The following is a 22,388-nucleotide window of genomic DNA, read 5'->3' as shown; positions in this document are numbered from 1 at the left end:
TCTCTCATTAGAAAATGAACAGGCTTCCAAGGAATTATAATAAAATATAATATGATAAAACATCATATTAGGACAAAACAAGTAAACAGAAGGAAGAGAGATGAAGAAAACTTACAGGATGGAGAGACTGATTTATTTACAAACTCAGGAATCCTATCAAGACACTAAACTGAAAGTCATATAGCACCCCCAAAATATATATACATATATATACACATAAACACAATTATTATATTATACATAAACACAATTATTATATTATATATTATATGCATGTTATATATTATATAATTCATTGAATATTATATATTATTATACATAATATGTATGTACAATTATATATTATACACATAAATATATTTATGCATAATATATAATATACAATATTGTATACACTATTACATATTATATATCTAATAATATATAACATATAATATACAATTATAATATGTTATAATAATGCATATTATATTATGTGCTATATATTGAATATTATATATAATAAAATAAAAATACAATAATAAAAAAAGCTTTGAATGTACATTATGAGACATGGTACCTCCCAAGATTCCATCATGCAGCGTACCCTTAAAGAGTATTTTATTTCCCCAGTGAGACTCCCTTACAGAAAACTAAATTTTCATTTGCAAGTCATTATCAGCTGGAAATAGCTACTGCTTTAGGGGTGGGGCACAGGCCCATTTCTTTCAGCTTTACACCCCCATCTGGTACAGTCCTGTGCAGGATCTTTGCATGCCGTGCTGACTCACATGTCTACTCTGTTAAATTGCATAGAGGGCTTTATGTCTCTGATGTCCTCCATGACGCTTAGGCCTTAGTGTGACTGAGTCTCTCATTCTGCATATTCTCCAGCTGTGGGTCTCTGTATTTATTACCAGAGTTGTTTGGGGTTCCCAAGGACCTCTTGGGCCAACAACTCAATTAGGTGTAATTCACTCACAGTCATGGACAAGAGCTGTCCAGTATGGTTATGTCTTTCCCATTATTTGGCAATGCCATTTCTACATATATTTGGAAGCTTTTATGATATCGGGTTTCCATATTACTCTCCAAATGGCCCTGAGTATTAACTGTCTTATATACTCACCTTGCTCCTCCTCTTCTCTCTCCCCTTGATCCTTGAGCTCCACCTCCCTGCATCGACCCATCTCTATTCTACTTTCCTTCCCTAAGGAGATCTATGTCCCCCTGCTAGCTCCATACCCTGTGTCTAATCCTGGTGGTTGTATGGATTGATTTAGCTCTAATGTCCACATATAAGTGAAGACATAGTATACTTGTCTTTCTGAGTCTGAATTACCTTATTCATGATGATTTTTCTAGTTCCATCCATTTATCTGCAAACTTCATGGCTGAGTAATATTCTACCACTGTGTAAATATGTCATATTTTCTTAATCTATTCATCTGTTAAGGGATATCTTTTTTCTTCCTAATTTCTGGCTATTATGAACAGAACAGCAATGAATGTAGTTGAACATATGTTCTTTATGATAGGATGAAGTATTCTTTAGACATATGTCCCAGAGCAGTATAGCAGGATCTTAAGGTTGATTGATTCCCATCTTTCTGAAGAACTACCCCACTGATTTCCATAGTGGCTGTATAAGTTTGCAGACCCACTAAAAATCTACATAGGAACCTCATGAACCTAAAATGCTTCTACCATCATTTGCAGAAATCAGCAACCTACAAAATAGAAAACGAGTTTTACCAACTACCCATTTGATAGAGGACTAATTTAAAAAATATATAAAGAAATCAAAAAATTAGATGTCAAGAAATTAAGTAACCCAATTAAAGAATGAGGGTACACATATAAACAGAAAATTATCTTAAAAAGGAACTTAAAAAGTGTCTGAGAAACACTTAAATATTCAAGCATTCTTAGTCATCAAAGAAATGCAAATCAGAACTACTTTGTGATGTCATCTTACTCCCACCAGAATAGCAACATCAAGATCATAAATGATAGCTCATCTTGAAGAGGATAAGGAGTAAGAGGAACACTCTTCCATTGCTAGTGGGATATTATTATGATTTTAAAATTATGTCACTAAACAAATTAGATCTGTGTTGACTTTTTGTAAAATCTAGCAGGAATATTTAAGTTCTTGTAATAACTTTTAAATTATAGTGCTATTAGTCTAGTTTTCCTTAAAGTTTCAGAACTCTTCAGCCAACATTCAGATAATAGTGAAGTCCAGTATTTCTTGTGAGAAATTGCATAACTTTTTTCTGAACCATTTTCACATCTGTGAAACAGGAAAGTTGAATGTTAACACACCAGCACTGTATGGCAGGTCATTTTGTTTCCAGGCATGTGTCCTATTTTTCTTTACAGGGAATGATGAGTGCTTTTCATGACACCTGCCTCAGGGTGTTTTGTAGAGTATTTTTTATAGTCATCTCTATCAGGAATGGAGTTATTCTTTAATAAGGCAAATGTTCAGAGTAAGTCGGAATTGAAAAGCTACATGTGTGCGAATTATATACCTAGTAGAAGAAAGGAGGTGTGTTCACTACTGTTCTACGACACAGGAAGTATTGTAGATCCATGAACAATTTATTTAGCCATGCATTTTATCTTGAGAATATAGATGTTTTTCTCACCTTCCATGATGGAGTCATTATCTTTTCATAACAATATGATGGTTCCATTCAAAGGCTTTGTGAGATGGTAATTGTATTTTTAGATGCAGAATGGCTAATTTTCCTCCTCATGTCTGCCATCGTTCTTATACATACTCTACTATGGTAGATATTTGAGCCTTGTCTAATATTTCATAGTTCTGGTTCATCATTAAATTTGGTTTTAATTTAAATTTCTCAGGAAGACAGTACTTTGTTATGAAATACTAAGCTTTTATGCTTATAAATCATTAACCTGTATCAATTGAGTACTTAGTTCTGATCCAGACTTTTACTTAACAAGCATGGGCAACATTTTAAAAATGTATAATAGAATAGATCTTTCACTTGTGAAAAAGGATGTTGGTTGAATGACCACAGAATTTCCAGATGGACATTGTATTCTTACTTTTTCTATAAATCTACATAGAAAAGGGTTGTAACGACCATACTTAACTTTCTTTTTAGAGATATATTGACAAAGGAAATCGAACATACACATGGACACCTGTCAATGGCACAGATTACAGGTATTTACCTATGTTTGAAAATGCCTCATATAAAGGACTATTCAATTCAATGCACTCTTTCTAATACTTGGTAACCAGTTTTCAAAGAGACATAGGAATTCTTAATTTAGCTATGTTCAGTGGAATTTTTCAACTGAAAAATTGCTCCTTGCAACAGAGAAATGAATTACAGAGTCTGGTTTTTAGCTGTATAAAATGGTAAGTTGACTTACTGACAATGGTAAGAACATTGATGTAATTCCCTAAGAAATTATAGGTATACCTTCCATTGACTTCCTCTTTTATTTCAATTTAGCTTAGTAGTTTTCACTGATGTTGTGGCTTAGCTTGAAAGTAATAGTGTGCTTTTGTTCATCATAATACATTTTATAAGATTTTAGCCCCACCATTCGGTTTAATTATTTCTGGATCCCACCCATTTCCTCAACTTCACAACCTAGATTGCCTAATACTCAATAATCTGCTAGATGGTTCTCTCCTTTGTTTAAGCTCAGTAACTTTCTATTCTACATCTCTCTTGGTTTTTCATGTCAGAGTCTCTCCGTATATCCATTGGCTGTCCTGGAACTCACTTTGTAAACCAGGTGTCCTTGAACTGAGAAATCTGCCTGCTTTGCCTCCGGATTCCTGGAATTAAAGACATGTTCTACCATGCCCAGCTACTCTGCTGTCTTGCAGTAAATCTTCTCAGCATTTCCGGCTTACTCTTTGGTCCTGTACCCCACAACTTTGTAATAGTAAAATGTTTCTTGTTACTCATTATCTTCTTGGAAAATCTTATTTTTCAATTTCATATCATCAAACCACACCTTTCATCCAACCTTCCTTCATGATACGAGGCTGTCTTCATTCTCCCTCATTTTCACCTTCCTCCATTCACAGAGATCTGTCTGTCACTGTTTAAGACAAATCCATGTGTAAAGCAAAGCAAGATGCATTTGCTGCAATAAATATTAAAATACACTAAGAGCAGCAGGTCAATCATTTATCATTATACTTCATACACTTAAAGTTAGTCTCTCAATTTCTATGTTTTAATTCATGGGCTAATACAGACAGTTGGCAAATGGATAAGTCTGTAAGCCACATTTATGTAGTACTAAGAAAGATGACTCTCCATTTCTCAATCTCCTCTTTTCTAATGAGCTCATAATCTTCTTTATAGTCAGTGAGTTCAAAGTCATCTGCAGCTTGTACATCTCCTCTACCCCGGCTTTATATCCTTCAAATCATTTCCAATACCCCACCTAATACTTCACCTAACCAACCCTGACAGCCTTTAAGAGGGCATGGAAATCTTGACAACAACAACAAAAAAAATTCAGGATGCTTCTATAAGTCTTTTGATGGCTTATTTTTCTCTTCAAATCCATAAATTCTCTGTGTATTTTCTCTTGGGAGGTTTTATTTTCTTCAGTTCTGTGGTCAAGGAAACTCTCACCATCATACACAACTGCTTAACTGTGTACCTCTATGTTTTCTCTTTAGTTCTACTCTCAGCACAGAAAAGGACCATACTTGATTTTAATTGTTTATATGACTCTACTCAAATACCATAACTGGCAGCTCATTACATATAATAGACAAAGTCTAGCAAGGCATTGGTTCCCTAACCCTTCTGTTCTCTTTCACCACTAGATTTCTCAATTTACTGTTCATATGCTCAGCTGAACACCTTCTGATTGAGCCTACACTCTCATTGCAGACACAACTAGCTCTCTGCACCAAGCCTTTGTTCCCTAATCCACTGAACCTCTTGCTCATTCCTCATCTAGATAATGCCTTTCCTTCCTCTTCAGAAAGACGTTTCTAACATATTTGGTTAAAATACTGTGTTATCCCCCTTTAGGTCACCTAACGCTCATTTGCATTTTTGCATTTCTATGGGAACATATGTACATGAGGCTTATAGAGAGACATTTAACTCTGTGGATTACTGTTTTCTTAAGTTCTAAGAAGACAGAGGTAGATGCTGCCTAACTAACCTCTGAATTCCATGCACATAATACAGTGCACATAGTACATACTTTCTAAAGAAGTGCAAAACTGAAGAATCTCAATTGGAAGAAATAAATTTTCATTTTTACAAAATTTTCAATGTTTTATCTTGTCAAATTCTTAAAATTATAACCCAGAATTTGTCACAAATATTCTCCTGTGTACTTTGGCTATGCATTTGTTCCCAATTAATATGAATCCTAATTAATTAGTTGTGCCACACTCAGACACAGCTATATCTTGTTATTGTTGTTGTTGCTGTATTTTTATAAGTCCTCAGTTTAAAAACATCATACACATAATCTCGTAGGAAAGCCTTTCAGTGTCAGAGATGTCTGAAAGCTACAGTGTTGTTGTTATAGGAACCTATATCCTTTTGTTCTTGGGGTGACACATAGAATGTAGAAGAAAACACAATGCTTATGTTTTGAGATATTATATCACAGCCCTCTGGTTTTCTTAGTTGTGGATTACTCTTTGTTACTATTATACTTAATTATAGTCTAGATTATATTTATAATTACTGCTAATTATTTCACTCCCTTCCATCTACCAATTAGATTATAAATCTAACATTTAAAGTTAATAAGTTTCCCCATCTGATTATTTCTATCTTTCAGGCTTTTTAAATAAACCTTTAAAAGGCCATGAAGGTACAAGACATTAGGAATCTCTGTCATTACTTAATAATGACTTCATTATAAAACAGAAATACTTGAATACTTGTTGCACTGGGTGGAAATATGGTTTCTGCCTTCTGTGCTCAGATAACCAAAGCGTAGAAACACTTAATCTTTTTGACCAGGACAATGAGTCAGCCATGTCAGTTACTTTTACTTCAGTGCCAAGGCTACCTCTGTAGTTCTCTAAATTTGGGGGTCCTGTTTGTTTTTAGTTCCTTGTGGATGCTTTGTCCCCCTCAACTCCCCCCAGACCCATCTCCTGCTTCCCTAACCATCCAGTCTATTTTAGGATGTGTTACCTTCCATAGAATTTTGGTAGTCTTACTAGGGGCTACCATCCTAGAAAACTCATCCTTCCTTTTCCAACAGCAATTATTCTCTAACTCTAAACTAGGCCTGGGGTTGTGTGCACATCTCCTTTCATCATGCTGGGGTCTTGTCTGGCTTGTGCGTGTAAAGGTCCTGTGCAATCGATGGAACTGCTATAAGTTCCTATGTGCAGTGGAACATAGAGAACAGTCTTCATGTAGTCATCCACCACACCTGACTCTTACTGCTCTCTCTTCTACATTGATCACTGAACCTTAGGGTGTAATATAGATATCCCACTTAAGGCCAAGAATCCTGAAATCTCTGATTTTCTGCATCTTAGTCACCTGTGTGTGGGTCTCTGTGATAGTCACTGTCACATGCAAATAGAGGCTCCTCTGAATAAGGTTAAGAGATGTGTTAATCTGTAGGTATAGTGAGAAGTCACCAGTAGTTGGTTTAATGTTTTGCATATTTAACAAAATAATAGTAGGTTGTTCTCTTGGTTTCTATGATCCATCTATTCATTGGGTCTTGGCCCAAAAATGGTACAAGGTATGAATGTCATCTGGAGTTGGCCTAATCCCCAAACCAAAAGTAGTTGATTACTTCTAGGTTGCTTGTGCCACCAGGGGCCTATGTTGACAGCTAATCATTCCTGTAGCTTACAATGTTCACAGGTAGACAGGAGTTGGTAATTGTTTCACAAATGGCCTCTTCACTCAAACATTCCTTACCATATCCAGGAGCAAGGCACAGTATGAGTAATGTTTTACTCAATTTGGATCTCACACTTTGCTCACAGATATTCATGAAGGCGATTGAGAAGGTGTTTGACACCACCCATTTCTTTGTTTTTTATTAATCATTTTATTTGTTTACATTTCAAATGGTATCTCCCTTCCCAGTTACCCTTCCACAAACCCCCTATCCCTTCTCCCCTCTCCCCCCTCCTTTTTGTCTCCATGATGGCACTCCTCCACTTACTCACCCACTCCTGCCCCAATGCTTCAGCATGTTCCTATGCTAGAGCATCAGTCTCCATAGGATCCCATTGATGTTATATAAGGCTATCCTCTGCTACATATGCAGTTGGAGCCATGGGTCTGTCCATGTGTACTCTTTGGTTGGTGGTTTAGTCCCTGGGAGCTCTGGGTGCCACCCATTTCCAATACAGCCCATCTGCTCTGCCATTTTGCTGATTCTGCAATACACTGTGCTCTGAAGGAGCCATGGTATCCTCACTTTGCATGCTTTCCTCACATAGTCTTGTCCCAGTCTCTAATGTTGGCCTCAATTACATGTACACCCTAATGTCTGGGCTGATAAATTCACAAATGACAAATAAGTAACATGTTCTATCTAAAGATGTCTAATTTGATTAAATGAATGGCATGACATACCAGTTTCAGACACAGGTGGTTTCTGTTTTCCTAAACTTAAGTGACACATTTTAAAATCTAAAAAAAAAAATAACTTCTTTTACAGAGCACACTATTTTCTAAAGAGACATACTTTGATGGGGATAAACAATTTGAGTTGAAAACTATAACTGTGTTATAGTCTGTTTAATTCAGTTAACTACGTTTATGTGAGTCACCAAACTATTGCTTGGGCTCCAACATCCATCCCATGTCACTTGCTTTATTAAACTCTAATCACCGAGAGAAAATAAAGAAGCCTTGTTGTATTGGGTTCATGTTATGAGATCAAGCAGTCTGTGCATTTGACAGTATTGTTGCTTTGGAATGTTGGTAAAGATCTTATCTGCAGTATGTGGAAGAAACAACTGCTGGGTTGACTTAGAAATACATACAACTATTTTTCTACAGAATGATTTGTGACTATGAGTAACACTGTCAGTCTTACAGGCCAGTACATCATGCATTTAATGTGCCAACTTTAACGCTTCCATTGGGATCCTGGTGGGTTGCTACACTGCTTTTAGTGGTGCCTAACATGTAACTGAAGCTTATAGGGAGACACTGTAGCATTCGAATGATACAGTGTTACCAGCTTTAATTAGAAGTTCCTGACGATGATAAATGCTGATGGAGCAATAAAAATGCCCTAATTCCCCTTGAGAGAAATTTGTAGCAGGCAGTTTTTAAATACTCAGTAATTCGGTTCTTCTGTAAATGGCAAGTGAATCATGAAAGGTCATCTAGCTTGCAGAAGAGTTGTGCTGCTTATTTTAATTTTAATCTCTGCCTCCACTTGAAGTTACTTATAAAATAAATGCAGAAATTTCCATGAGATCTACATAACATTTTAGTTCCCTGACCTTTTCCCATAAGCAGAGTCTATGAATTTCTTAATGGTGGTGAGTTTGTAAATTGAAGGCAGCAAGCATGCACTCCTTTTTGTTGTCTTTATTGCAAAATTAAAATTTTGAAAGTAAACCTTTGCATGTGAACAGGTATCCAGGGAAATTTTAACATTTACATTCATAAGTCTGAAATTTTCTATTTGTTGTGTGTTACACATTGTCTATCAGTAACGTGTAATAACATTGTAGTTTGGATTTCTATTCCCATATCTGTAGACACAGATAGATGACTTAAAGGATCTATTTACAAGTGCATAACAATATTCAAATTCCTAGAAAGGAACGTACTTTCTGACTTTTCACTAATATTTGGGGTAGCGTTAAAAGCATGTTAATCAAGAATTACTTTTTGCTCATAGTTTCATTGGCCATCTTAGAAATAGGCACAATTCTTGCCTCCATTTACATTCGTGGCATATCAAATGTGGACAAATTATCATTTGTATGTCTTACTTGTATATATTAGCTAAATTAGAAAGAGAAGTTTATTTCTGACAACTGCCTAATCTGAATTAAAAACTCTAATATAGTCATCAGATGCTCTATAAATTAGGAACTTCTAAGGGTATAAGTTTGCCTACCTGACAGCTTCTTGGGAGGACTCTTCCAAACAAGGTGAGTGACAGGCCTATTTAACAGTCTTTGTGACTAAAACATATTGAAGTTGGCATAAGATTCCAGTGGTGGCTATGGTAACTCTCTAATTTTAATTATGGTTGGTTCAAAGCATTCAACATTATGCATAATAAAGAGAATATATCCAACTGGTATAATATTTTCTTTGTTTAAATTTAAACCTTGTTCCTTTTCCTTTTTTTGCCCAAATCTGGAACATGTAATGACAATGTCTGGAAAGGTACCAAGGATGAAGGGCATTTCTCCAAAGCTATCTTATGGCTACATTAGGTAGCCTGTTACCTCCTTGCCTCTTAAGTCCGCATCCTGTAGAGAGCTGGCTGACACTGTTTAGCAAGGTGGAAATTAAGAATTATATTTGTTGAATGCATTTACCTGTCAGAATAACATGTCCTCTCCTTGGCATGAGGAAGGTCTTTGGATTTTCCCATGAACTTGATGTGTCTTTTTTTTTTAAGTTATGCTTCATTTTTGTGTGTTTGTGTTTATGCTTCTCTTGTTTCTATTGCAGTTTGGCCTTGGTATTGCCAACCTACAGTTTTTACTATATAAAAGCCAAAATAGAAGAGACAATAACTCAGGCCAGATGTAAGTACTGTGAAAGCAACCTCAGGGTCTATTTCTTATCTCCTAGTCTCAGATGCTTATGCCTAGACTTTGGAATACCCAAGCCTCATACATTTTAGTAGGTATTATTACCAAATCAACAGCAATGATTCTAACCCATTCCAAACATGCAAGGAACAAGAAATATTCTACACGGATAGAATATGAGCAGGTACTCCAGTCTCACTGGCAGTCCGATCACCCTTCCCTGCCTTGCTATGTGCTCAGAGAATCATTGCAGTGCTGTCTCCTCTGTGCCTGTCGTTTTAAGGGTCTGTGAGCTGGTGTGAAATGTTTCACATGCAAATACCAACATAGTCTCTGCTCCTGGTGCTGTGCTAGCAATGCTTCTCCTTTTCTTACCTTACCTTTTCATTTATTTACTTACTTCTTTTTCTTCTTTCTTTCTTTTTTTTTTTTTTTTGCATTTGGCCAGAATAATGTTGTGCTTGGCAATTAGCTTTGTTTTTATGATCCAAATTAAATGTCTCAGTAACTCAAATGAACTCACCTTTAAGCATCCTGCGGAATGTGGAGTGATTAACCTCAGTGCCTATTTCAAGTCATCGTTCAGTTTTATTTTGTTTTTGATGGCTAGATTTAGTGAACCAAAATGACCATCATAGCCTTTGTGTACCACTGAATGTGTACTAGCAACCTAAATTTTTTTTTCTGTTAGGATCCAGGACAGAAACACATATATATCTTTTACTAGTTTCCATCACTTTCCTGCCTATTCTTTTGCTGTTTACAGCAACGGTAGACACTTCTCTATTGCAGATGATTAAAATATATATTTGCACTCTCACGTAATAGGTATGATGGTCTTTTAACAAGCAGCGATTTTGCATGAGCTAGTCTTTCTGTGGTAGAGGGGATGACCAGTGAGTCTTTGCTGATTGGTAAGTGCTTCTGTTCAGAGCTGGCATCTTTGGGAGTGCACCTGCATCAACCATTCTGCCAAAACAGACCCTTGAAATAACCACAGTACAGAGAGGGGAAAAATAATAAAGTTGACAGGGCATACCTTCCAGCCTTCAAAAATACAGGTTTTTTCCCCCCAAACTACAGCTGTACATAAATGGACCTTTGATCTATGCACAATATTTTTATTCACAGTCATTGAATAAAATATTGTTTGTGACCCCCTTTACTTTACCCTCTTTTTTTTTTGTTTCCCTGCTTTCTCTTTCTGATGGATTTACAGCAAAAAAGGGGAAAATGAAGGGCAAGTATTTTCTTGTTGCTCAATTTCTTTCTGTTTAGTACACAGCATTTTCACTAATATTTCCATTCCTACTGGATATTATCCTCTGTGCTTCTGAGTTGCTAGAATTTCCTTCACGACTTCCTGAAAGTTGGCAGCAGAACAGGGCAGGTGTGCCTGTGTTTGCTCACGCAACCTGTCACACTCAAGTTGGTTTTAATTTTTTTTTAGACTTAATATCATGTTTGTTTTTACATCTTTCCACCTACTAATTCATACTGAAGATTCTTATTACTTAACTAAATGCATGAATGAGTTCATTCAAAGCATTTTATCAAAATGTTGATAAAATTCTGCATTGATATTTTAATCAGAAAACTTGCTGTAGCCTATGATTAATACTTTAAGAGTTTAAGATATTTAAATGTATTAGAATTAGTAAATGGAAAAGTATAAGTAGAATTTTATGTAGAATTACTGCTGTAACTGTCTCGTGAAATGTACCCATATTATGAACTTGTTATGTTGGAAAACATTAAGAATCTTGTCAGTTAATTTTCTTTTTAACTTTGAGATGTACATAGTTTGTTTAAATTTTTCTAAGTAGGTACTCTTTTTGTTCTTATGTTGGCATAGACACTTGAAGCATACACTCTATATTGTTTATCTAATCTTATATCCTTATATTTTCAGATTCAGAAACCCTGAAGCCAGACAATTTTGAAGAATCTGGCTACACTTTCATAGCACCAAGGTTAGTTGTGCTGTTTGGATTTTCTTTGTAATAACTCACGTTGTTGGCTTCGTCCTTTAAAAAAAAAATCCTAAATTGGGCTCAAGATTACTCTAGCTTCATTCTGGGTTAAACCATGGAACCAAAGGACAATGACTTATAAGTTTCCAATATCCTAGTTATGCATTGAAATGCCTGCTATTTTGTTTAAATACTTGTAAAGCAATTGCTATAAGTGGAGCAGTGTGAGAACTCGGATACATAGTGGCAGATGGGAAAGAGAGGCTTTGGTCTGCTGGAATGAACAAATACGTCCAATAATAGAGAATTGTCTACTGGAAGTTCTATAGCTGTTGTAGTACTCCATATATAAAATTATTGTGTGAGCATATATGCAGATGCATATGTACATATGGAGAAACCCCTTACACTTAGATATGGAATATTTTAAGCTCATAAGGATATTTTTATATACTTGACACAGACTTTGGGATGGTAGACATTTTTTATTGAAGAACAGATTTTTGTTATATTGACATATTGACAACTTAGCAGTGTGCATGTTACAGGCAATCTAAAGTTTTTGCCTTTTGCCTTTTTGAGGTTGCTAATGCACACCATTGATTTTGAGTGCAGGGCATTATCTCTGGTAGACGGTTGTATCTGTCAGTGTGACTGGTCCTGCTTCCTTCCACTAGCTTACTTGTCCAGGGCACTTTAGTCTTCTGAGTTCACCTATGTGAGGCAATGATGATGCAGTAGAAGATCCCATCTTGCAACGCAGTGGGCAGAGCAACCATTGCCAGCTCAGCTTGCTTGTTTGATAGTTTTGACCCCTGATCTAAGTACAGGTGGTCTCTTAGTAGAGACATTCCTTTTGCCAGCAGCTTTCTTCTCAGTGTAGATCTTTCTCTTTGGCCACTTGGTGTCTTGCCTGTACAACCTTACTTAAGAGCAACCTTTAAGCATCTGGGCAGCTGATGGTCCAGAGCCTTGGTAAACTGGTTAATTTCAGGAAATACTTGGAACAACTCAGAGTGGATAGCGCTTGGAGCAAGTCTGATGTATTGAGGCCATTAACAAAGTAGGTCGGACCTCTTTGGAGTTGGGTGTCCTGTTCACTGTCAAAGTTAGGCCTTTTCTCAAAACAGAGGATTCACCTCCATTTTGTCCTCTTGCAACTTTTTGACAGTAAGGGTTCAAAGTCATGTTTTCCCTCTTGGTTTGTTTTCATTTTGTTTTTTATGCAGCTGGAGAGGAGGAAACATGTATTGCCTCATGGTGCATGTGTGTGTGTGTTGTATGTAATAACATTGCACTGCATAATCTGTGTGTCACTTTTGTGTGTGTGTGTATGTGGGTGTGTAAGCTGTGCATCCATGGAGACCAGAGATCTTTCACTATTGCTTTCCTCCTTGTTCCCAGGGACAGGGTCTCTCACTGACTGTGAGGCTTGAAAACTCTGCTAGCTTAGATAAGGAAGCTCCTTGGGTCTTCCTCTCTTCCTCTTGCAACTCTGAGATTCCATGTACGCTTAGTGATGCCAAACCTCATCCAACAATTCATTTTGAACACATCTTACTCATCAATTCAATTTGCTTTTCACCTAGGCTAAAGTATATTAAAAAAGTTAGAAGATTCCGTTATTATTTTCTCCGTTGCACACTTGCAGAAAATTTTCACAGTACCTAAAAAGGGTTCCTTAGGTTTTTCATAGGTAACCTTTTATTTCTGCAAATGAAAATTACTAAAATCTGCTACTATTTAAAAGTTGGTATTATTTGTAATATTTTCAAAAAATCACAGTTAACAAAGCTGATCCTCAGCTTTTAGAGAGAGTCTCTTCTTCATTTGTCCTGTGGGCAGAGTTGCTCATCTCCACCATCTCTCCTGATGGTCCACTGTTCTAATTTTCTTAGCCATATCTAGCTGCAGCTGCAGCTGCAATTTTCTCCCATGAACCTCAGTTCTATGTCTCCCAGTGAAGGTGCTGAGAACTGTGTTTACTTAACTAGGCTCTTTCTAATGTGAGTCCATCTTTAAGCCACAAGCCATGCATTAATTCCTCACCTACAAGTTGGGGCGATGTCTCCCAAATCTAACGTGACAGTCCTAACTGCTGGAAAGAACAGGCACAAGTTGACACTGCAGGAGAGGAGCGAACGGATCTCTTGCCAGTCTTTGTCCACCCTCGTATTTCCATATAAGACGTTCATGTGTCAGGAAAGCCTAACAGGAATATTTCTTCAATGTGCTTCCAATTCGGAGTCTTGTAAATATTTGTCCCACTTGGAAAGCTCTCCTTGTGTTGTTTTTGTGAAGAAAATATAATTTTTCCAGTGTACAATCTTGAGACATGGTAATTGTCCTGGTCTGCTCCCTCTTGCTGATGTCTAACTGATCCCTGGGCCTTGCCAGTTCTATCCTCTGATCTCTGTATATTTCGGTCACTCTCTAGCTCTTTTGCACTAGTGCAGGCCAAGGCCTTTTTGTGCATAGAGCAGCATCTGAATGAATCTCACATTTCCTCTGATTGTTCCTGCTTTCCAATCCTGTGACTGGAGAGAGTGTTTAAACTGTGAGGGCATCATTCTCAACTGCTAATTACTAACCAGTGGCTCTGCATTGTTATGGTGATTATCTGGGCAGTACTCCACAGCTTTCAAGTGTTCTGTCACCAGGGTTCAGGGTTCTCTTGTGGTTCCTTTTGCCATAAACTAGGAGCTTGCAGACCGGCTGCCTGTTTATTAAAGTACTGTTTCTGGCAGCCTCACTGTCATTCTACTTTGATTACTTTTGGTGTCCTAAAGAACTCTAACCAAAAGCAACTTGGAAGAAGAGTGGGTTTATTTAGATTACAATCTCGAGTTATAGTCTACTGTAGGGGGGAAAATGGGCAGGAATTTAAGCTGGAACTTGAAACAGAAACTGTGAGAGGACACTGCTTTTTGGGTCAGCTCACAATGATGTGCTTATCTACCTTTTTTGTATGGGATAAGATGATTTACAAAGGGAATGGCCCCACCGACAGTGGGGTGAAGGTTCCTGCATCAGTTAACAGTCAAAACATAAATTCACAGACATGCTCACTGGCCAAACTGACCTGTGCAAAAACCATCAACTATGATTCCTTGTTCAATTGACTCTAGTCTGTGTCAAGTTTACCATTAAAGTTCTGCTGGGCACAACAGCAGTAGATTTGAATTGCCTAGCCCAAGCACAAACATCAGAGGCCACAGAGCCTGAATCACTTGCTGTCTTGTCTTATGTTAAAAGGTTTCCGCATCCATGTCTGTTTCAAATTCCAGATGTATTTAGTCTATTTCTAAAACTACTGGGCTTTTGGTTTTGTTGTTCTTTCATTGTCTGCTTTCTCCTACCTGCTCTCTTTTGCATTTTTATTGTGTACCCAAACTCCTAAATCCCAGTGTCAGCTTGGGAAGCTCCAACCAGCACTCTGTTCTGTGACCTGCTGATTGTTTCATGTGGCCCTTTGTTTCCCTGACCAAAGATTTAGGCACTTTTTTATTTATTTCAGTTCACTTCAGCTACTATGAGTCCACTTGAATTACCATTCAACATTCGGTATTGAATCCCTTGTCCTGTATACTGTAGATCTGAGTAAATACTTAGTAAGTGGAGAATCTAAGAATGTACGTGTATCATTTTTAAAACCACATGGCTATCAGTAGTAACTATGATTGTGCATATATCCATGTTTACCTGTGTCAGTGTGTGTACGTGTAGAGTGGATATGCAGACCCGAGGTGAACCTTGGTCAATGTTATTGCTTTAAAATCATTTTTTAAGACAGAGACTCACATTAGCACATTGGTTTAGAGTTCAGTCAATCGGGCCAGGCTCCCTGGCCAGAAAGCCCCAAGGATCCACTTGTCTCCTCTCCTTGTCCTCACAATCATACCTGGAATTACTGTGTAGGTTCTGGAAAGCAAGGGTGGAGAGTGGGGGATTGGGGTGGGGGGGGAGGTTGGAGGGGTGGGGGTGGGTCATGTTTTACTTACAATGATTTATCACATCAAATACTTAAGATGCTAATGTGTCTTCTGCTGCTAAGATAAAACACCACACCCAGGAGTAACCCAAAGAAGGAAGCCGTGTTGTTTTGCTTAGACTGTCACACCGTAATCCATCTTGGAGGGAAGTCAGAGCTCTTTTCTGACAACCCATTCCGAGGACATATTTTCTTAATATCCCCCCAAATAAGTCAATAATTTAAGATATTTGTAAATATGTAAAACATTTGCATGTTGTTTTAATAATAAAATACAGATTGTTATGCAAAAGTATGTTAATATTCTAAAGAAGAAATATTATAAATGTGACTTAATTATCAAATGAGATCATGAAAGCCACATTTACCATGCTATTTTAGTAAGTACATCTGTACCGAGCGCCCACTCTCCGAAGACGGGGTAGTGACTACATACTGTTTGTAGTCTCAGCATTTACTAGCAGTGGACTGTGTAAGAGATAAGAAAATGGGGGTAATAAGGCCAATCATTTGCAAAGCCATACACCCAATTAAGGATGTTTCAGCAAACTGAAAAGTTGTAAGGTTTTGATTTTAATACCTTAAATATTCAAATCTTGTTTTTCAGGGAATACTGCAATGACCTGAAACCTTCAGATAATAACACTGAATTTCTTTTAAATTTCAATGAATTTATTGATAGGAAAACTCCAAACAACCCTTCCTGTAAGTATATATGTATATATGGTACTTGACTCAGTACTTGCGTCCAAAGTGATCAGTTTGCTTCATCTGATCAAGTCTCAGGGTAATCATATCAGCTTATTAGTGGGCCATTTCTTTTGGGTTTTGTTTTTTTGGTTTTTTTTTTTTTTTTGTTTTGCTTTGTTTTTTGTACTGCATGAATGTTTAAGGGTAATATACAACAAATTGGTCCTTAACTTTTTATATTAAAACAGTATCATCCTTGAAAGTACTTAAATGGCATGCTCACCCTAGGTCCTCTCATATTTAGAAAATGTGGTTTGACTATTTAATGGAGAGTTTCATTACAGTGAATGTACTTTCTATGTAGAGAAAAAGAAGATATATTCTTTGAATGTGTTATGTCTTCAAATTTATGTTCTCATGCGGATAGACTATCAATAGTAATCACCTATTAGTTTTCTTTCTTTATGACTTAGTTGGATAACAAACAACTTTGTTTAAAAAATATAATTCCATAGTTTTATACCTTGTGAGACAAATCTGGGGGATGAAGACAATTTTAAAAATTAATTTTAATTATAATAATTGTCTCTCCAATAAATCTACACCATTACTTCTTTAAGATTTTGCATAGATACTGAGGTTCTAAGCTTTTAATAGTAAAAAATTATTCATCCAGAAATTGCTTTAAGAGTTCAGCATCCAGATATAATTCAAGTGATAAATGAGGGAGGAAAAGCAAGTGTGCACCACAGTTTAGCCCAGTAAATAGAATTTGAAAAACGAAGAAATGGATGAGACATACTCTTTCTCCCTTTTTCCTTTCTTTTCTCTTCTTAAAAAGCAATTGCTCCTATTAGAAAAGGCTAAACAAAGCACTACTATCAGTTATCAAAACCAAAAGGCCACCTTTCTAAAGCTGTTTCTCCAACTCAAATTTATGTTGCAAAACCAGCGGAATTATTCCATCTCGCCTCAGCCTCTCACATAAGTCAGATATTAGTGAAGACTGTACATTCCTTATTTGAATTACATGGATTTTTATCCTGAATGTGAGAAGAAAGTACCTTTAGGTTGTCTTGGAATTTCACACACTAAGAGCAGACAAACTATGAGAGGCAAATGAATAAGATATGCTCTGTGATCTTGGATCCTCATTTTCTATTCCCTCTGTGGACTAGTAAGCTCTTTAGTTATTCCAGAAATGGCAGCTAGAAGCTGATGCCCCTGAACTGGTATCACTGCATTCAAAATCCGGTTTTAGAATGGTGTGGGTGTAGGAAAATTCTATCCTTTCCCTTGCTCTAAAACAAACACAAAAAATGGACATTTATAGGAATTGTCAAGAAGTCGAGTTTATGGTCTGATAATATTATGTTCCACTGTGGAATGTGGAAGAAATAAAGGACCTTTTTATTTTAAAAAGGTGAAAGTAGGTAGGGACTTTTCTGTCTTATGTTTTTACTTGAAAATTTCTTTTAATAATCCTACCTATATGAGAGTATAAATATATCACATATACACATATACACATATGTACATATATGTGTACACATATATACTTATATAAATATAAACATGTTTTATGTCTATGTAATATGTATGTATATATGTGTATACATATATGTATACACATATATATATGGAACCACATATTAAGCTATAAAACCAAACACATAAAATATAAATCATTTTTTTGTTTCCTAAAATATCATACTGCAGACATCTTTCTGCATTTTCATCTATTTATTTACTTTTATTTAAGATTTTCTTCAGAGTTTCATCCATGGGCACTGAATTCACATCCTTTTCTTCCCTCCCTTTCCTTTGTTCAGTGCTTCCCTACTCCCCATCAAGTTCATGCTCTCTTATTTTCAATTTAAGTGCCAACATATTCAAAAATATGTTTATATATATATATATATTTAAGATATATTACATATATACATACATCTTAAATATCCAAATTTGTATATAAATATGTGTGTGCATATATATTTGTTCACATGAATATGGGCTGATGACAAGGAATCAGGTATCCTATCAGGGCTTTGTCCCTGGAGGCGACTGATTGTCTCTGTCTCAGCAGTCACTATTTATCATCAAGAGTGGGGCCATGTAAAGTTTCCCCTCTCCACGTAGCATAGCAACTGTTACTATCACTGTGCAAGTCTTGGTTAGACAAAACTATTGGTCAGTTTTCATAGGTACAGCTTCCATGTCCTGTCTAGAAGTCAGATGTCTTTTGATAACTCATTTTCTCTTAGAAGTAGCCAACTTTTGCAATACTGATTAGTTCATGGCTCCAATACGTAAGACAAGATCAATGATTTAAATATACCAAATTCATATGAAATATTCTTGAATATCTATGACTAGCTTTGAAAATAGTAAGTATATTTGTTTCATTACTAATTGGAATTAAAAATCTACGTGAGTTTAATTAAAGGAATCATTTTTTTCTGTGTTAGGTAATACAGATTTGATTAATAGAATCTTGCTGGATGCGGGTTTTACAAATGAACTTGTCCAAAATTATTGGAGTAAACAGAAAAATATGTAAGTATTTGTTGTAGTTAATAAACATGTATATTTTGCATTTCAGTTTCATATCTGCCTGGGAAACTTTTGGATAATGGCCCTCAGAAATTGTTAGTTATTTAGCTTCAGAAATGGTTTCTCAGGAAATCATTTTGCCATTGTTGATTGGCTGCATTTTCAGTTGCAAATGTAGCTCCGTACTGACATTGGCCATTTATGAGTGTTACATGTTAACATGGATAACGCTTATAGAATAGACGTGTTTGTGTATGTGCGTGTCCGTGGCAAGATGTGCATCCTACTGACCGTTTACTCAGCTTTCTCACACATGCCGTACGCTTACGCAAGAAGGGCAGAGTTCCTCAAGGTGGTTCTCATTCATAATCTCTTCTCCATTCATTTCTAGTCGATCAATGGATGCCAGATAGTCCTCCTCCTCATGTCTCTGCCTCTTCTTCATTATCAAGGCCCTAAAATACCCTTTCTTCAGAAATTACAAAACCAAGCTTTGTGCCATTAGAGATTCCCAGTCCTGTTCCCAGCTCTAAGTTTGTCGCCCCTACAAGGCATCCCTGCCCCAGGCCTGTTTCTAAAGTGTACTTGTAGTGAAGATAAACATGGAGCTTGAAGACAAAGTTGCTGGTCCATGTCTCTAATCCCAGCACTTAGGAAGAGAAGCAGAGGATGAACATGTTTAAGTGTTGTGTACAAACCAAATCCTGTCTCAGAGAGGTGGGCGAGGGGACAGTGTCAAGCATGAACTAACTACAAAACCACACACCGGTGGACCATTTAAGAACCTTGTACTGGAGGCTGGACTTCCTGTAATATCTTTCCCTTTTTCTCATCCAGTTCTCACAGGGGAACGCCAGATGCCTTTACTCACTTTCCCTCATACTTGCTTTTCTCTATACACTGATGTCCTCTGTATTCCCTACTGACTACTAGTCAGTCTTCAAGAGACAACCCCATCCTTCTTTCTTCTAAAATAACTCTTAAGTATGTTAACAGTGGGAGTGTAATTTCATAGGCTACTAACCTACGTTTTTGTGTGTCAATATGTAAATTTGTATTACTGACACATAGCTTAGCTCTTACAGCTTTTTTTTTTTTTTCAAATGTCCTCCTTTTATCTTCCACTTCCAGCAAAGGAGTGAAGGCACGCTTTGTGGTGACTGATGGTGGAATTACAAGAGTTTACCCCAAAGAGTAAGTTCACATAACATCTGTAAAAATAAGTTCTTCACAACAGCCTGTGCCAAGGCTCTGGACGTTGCCATGTAAGGAAGCTACTCTTTGCGAAAACCGATCGCTGTTAGTATATTGAATTGCAGTATTGTTTAAAATGTTTATATTAATAAAATTTTTCCACTTGCCTGAGCAATATTATTATAGGATGGTTCAATGGCAGTTGCTTGTCATCTTTGTATATATCCATTACAAAATCTAAGAGAGCTTGAGAGAGATGTTCCACTTCCTAGATAGAGTCCAACTGGTGAGATGAGCATTATGACGACCTTGAGCAGCATCAGTGTAGTGTACCCCTGCTTACGTTGTTCTTCCCTGCCTCGTATCTGTCCCTATGTTAGGAACAATTCTTGCACTGGGCTGAGTAGGTACCGAAGCCCGTTAATATTAATTAACTGGCTCATCCACTTTCATGAGTGGGAGTCAGCTTCTTCCTATTCTTCTTATGCTGATGTATTGCTTAGTAATGAGCATCAGTTACACTATCCGTGCCTGACTTCCTTAGATATACCTGAATAGGAGACCTGTCTGTAGAGCTGTATTTCCACAAAGGGAGTTCAGGTTATCATGCACCTTAAGGAATATAAATGATGAAAGTCATTTCCTCCCTAGGGCTGGAGAAAACTGGCAAGAGAACCCAGAGACGTATGAGGACAGCTTCTACAAACGGAGCCTAGATAACGATAACTACGTTTTCACTGCGCCCTACTTCAACAGTGAGTGTTCTTTGGAATTCAGCCTTCTCAGTTCCTCTTATGTTTTAAATTATTCTTCCTAATTGCTCACCCTGCAAATCAATATATTTTGTGAACTACCTAGAATAGTCATTATTAAGTATATAATATGTAAAAGAGACTGGAAAAAAATGAAAAGAAACACCCATTCAGTTAAAGAAATAGAATTCATGCACAGCAAAAGGTCATCTAGCAATTCAGAGCTAGAATCTCTAGCAGGCATGCACGGTAAGTAGAAACATATGGGGCTAATCCCATGTTTTTCAACTAGTACCTTCAAACATGGCTAATGAACGAAACCGGTTGGTGTATCGTGATGAATTGCATCTTATCTGTGTAAATTGTGTAATTTGCTATCTATAAAAATTAATAGCCTGTCTTTTAAATAATTTATATGGCTCCCTCCCCCCCGAGGGGGATTTCTAGTTCAACCATTCACCATCTGTATACATAGTTATTTTATTATTCCCATTTTAAAAATGAGGGAACTGAAATTCTCAAGGTCTCAGTTATGTCCCCGGACACGTATCTCCTTCTTTTTTCTTTTTTTTTTTTTGGGTTCTTTTTTTTTTTTTTTTTTTCGGAGCTGGGGACCGAACCCAGGGCCTTGCGCTTCCTAGGCAAGCGCTCTACCACTGAGCTAAATCCCCAACCAGACACGTATCTCATGTAAGGCAAAGCCTCTTTTGTGACCCTGTGATCATTTCTTCCATTTCCCTTCAACAGCCTCCCCAACAGTTTGAAAATATTACACAAACGTGATCGGACACATGCCCATCATAGTATGGAAGTAGATAAAATCAAGTTGAATTATTCCTGTCAGTAAATAAATAGAGTCAATCCATGACTATTCAAATGTTCTTGGTATATTCAGGAAGAAAAGATAGAGCTGAAACCTCTTTAAAAGAGGAATGCTTCACTCAAAGACTCGGACTCAGGGCTCGTCTAGATTAGCCTGTTTCCTTTTCTCTTAGAAAGTGGACCTGGTGCCTATGAATCTGGAATTATGGTAAGCAAAGCTGTAGAACTGTACATCCAAGGAAAACTTCTTAAGCCTGCAGGTAAGCACCTACATCATGGGTACATGTGTGCAAGGTTAAACGGGACAGTACATTTCATCATAAGATGACTGGAGTCATTTATTTGGGAAGATCAAAATTTTAAATTTGGGGTGGATCCAACCATCCTCTCTCTGATTCTCAAACACATGAAATGTTTGTGCCAATGCTATATACATTTATAATCATTTAAACATGAAATTATTTTGACATATCTGCATACTAGACTACTCTGTAGCTGCTGAAAAGAATCAGGGCTGGATCTATGTAAAATGTTCAAGTATTTAGAAAAAAATTAAATCAACCAAGCAAACAAAAACATAGACCCAGTGCAAATGAGAACTGGAAATGAGCTGTAATGAATGGATACAATAAAATAAAGTCTAGCACAGTGTAGATCTTCATCATACCACTCAGTGTTGTTTG

At 36.8% G+C, this 22,388-nt stretch overlaps 1 protein-coding gene across 11 annotated transcripts in view; it reads left to right on the top strand.

The window, feature by feature from the left end:
- The window catches only part of Cacna2d1 (calcium voltage-gated channel auxiliary subunit alpha2delta 1), a 427,964-nt gene that overhangs the window by 383,261 nt on the left and 22,315 nt on the right, over window positions 1-22,388 (top strand). For 5 of the 11 annotated variants that reach the window (XM_063285608.1, XM_063285605.1, XM_063285604.1 and 2 more), the window contains 9 exon segments: window positions 3,120-3,181; window positions 9,648-9,724; window positions 10,950-10,970; window positions 11,643-11,703; window positions 16,302-16,399; window positions 18,853-18,940; window positions 20,069-20,131; window positions 20,783-20,886; window positions 21,879-21,965. In XM_063285608.1, the coding sequence (XP_063141678.1) occupies window positions 3,120-3,181; window positions 9,648-9,724; window positions 10,950-10,970; window positions 11,643-11,703; window positions 16,302-16,399; window positions 18,853-18,940; window positions 20,069-20,131; window positions 20,783-20,886; window positions 21,879-21,965 (661 nt within the window). 11 annotated transcript variants of the gene reach the window in all.

The sequence above is a fragment of the Rattus norvegicus genome, chromosome 4 (assembly GCF_036323735.1).
Source record: "Rattus norvegicus strain BN/NHsdMcwi chromosome 4, GRCr8, whole genome shotgun sequence".
Classification (NCBI taxonomy): Eukaryota; Metazoa; Chordata; class Mammalia; order Rodentia; family Muridae; genus Rattus; species Rattus norvegicus.
The sequence above is the reverse complement of the archived record's forward strand: the minus strand, read 5'-3'. Positions and strand labels throughout refer to the sequence as shown.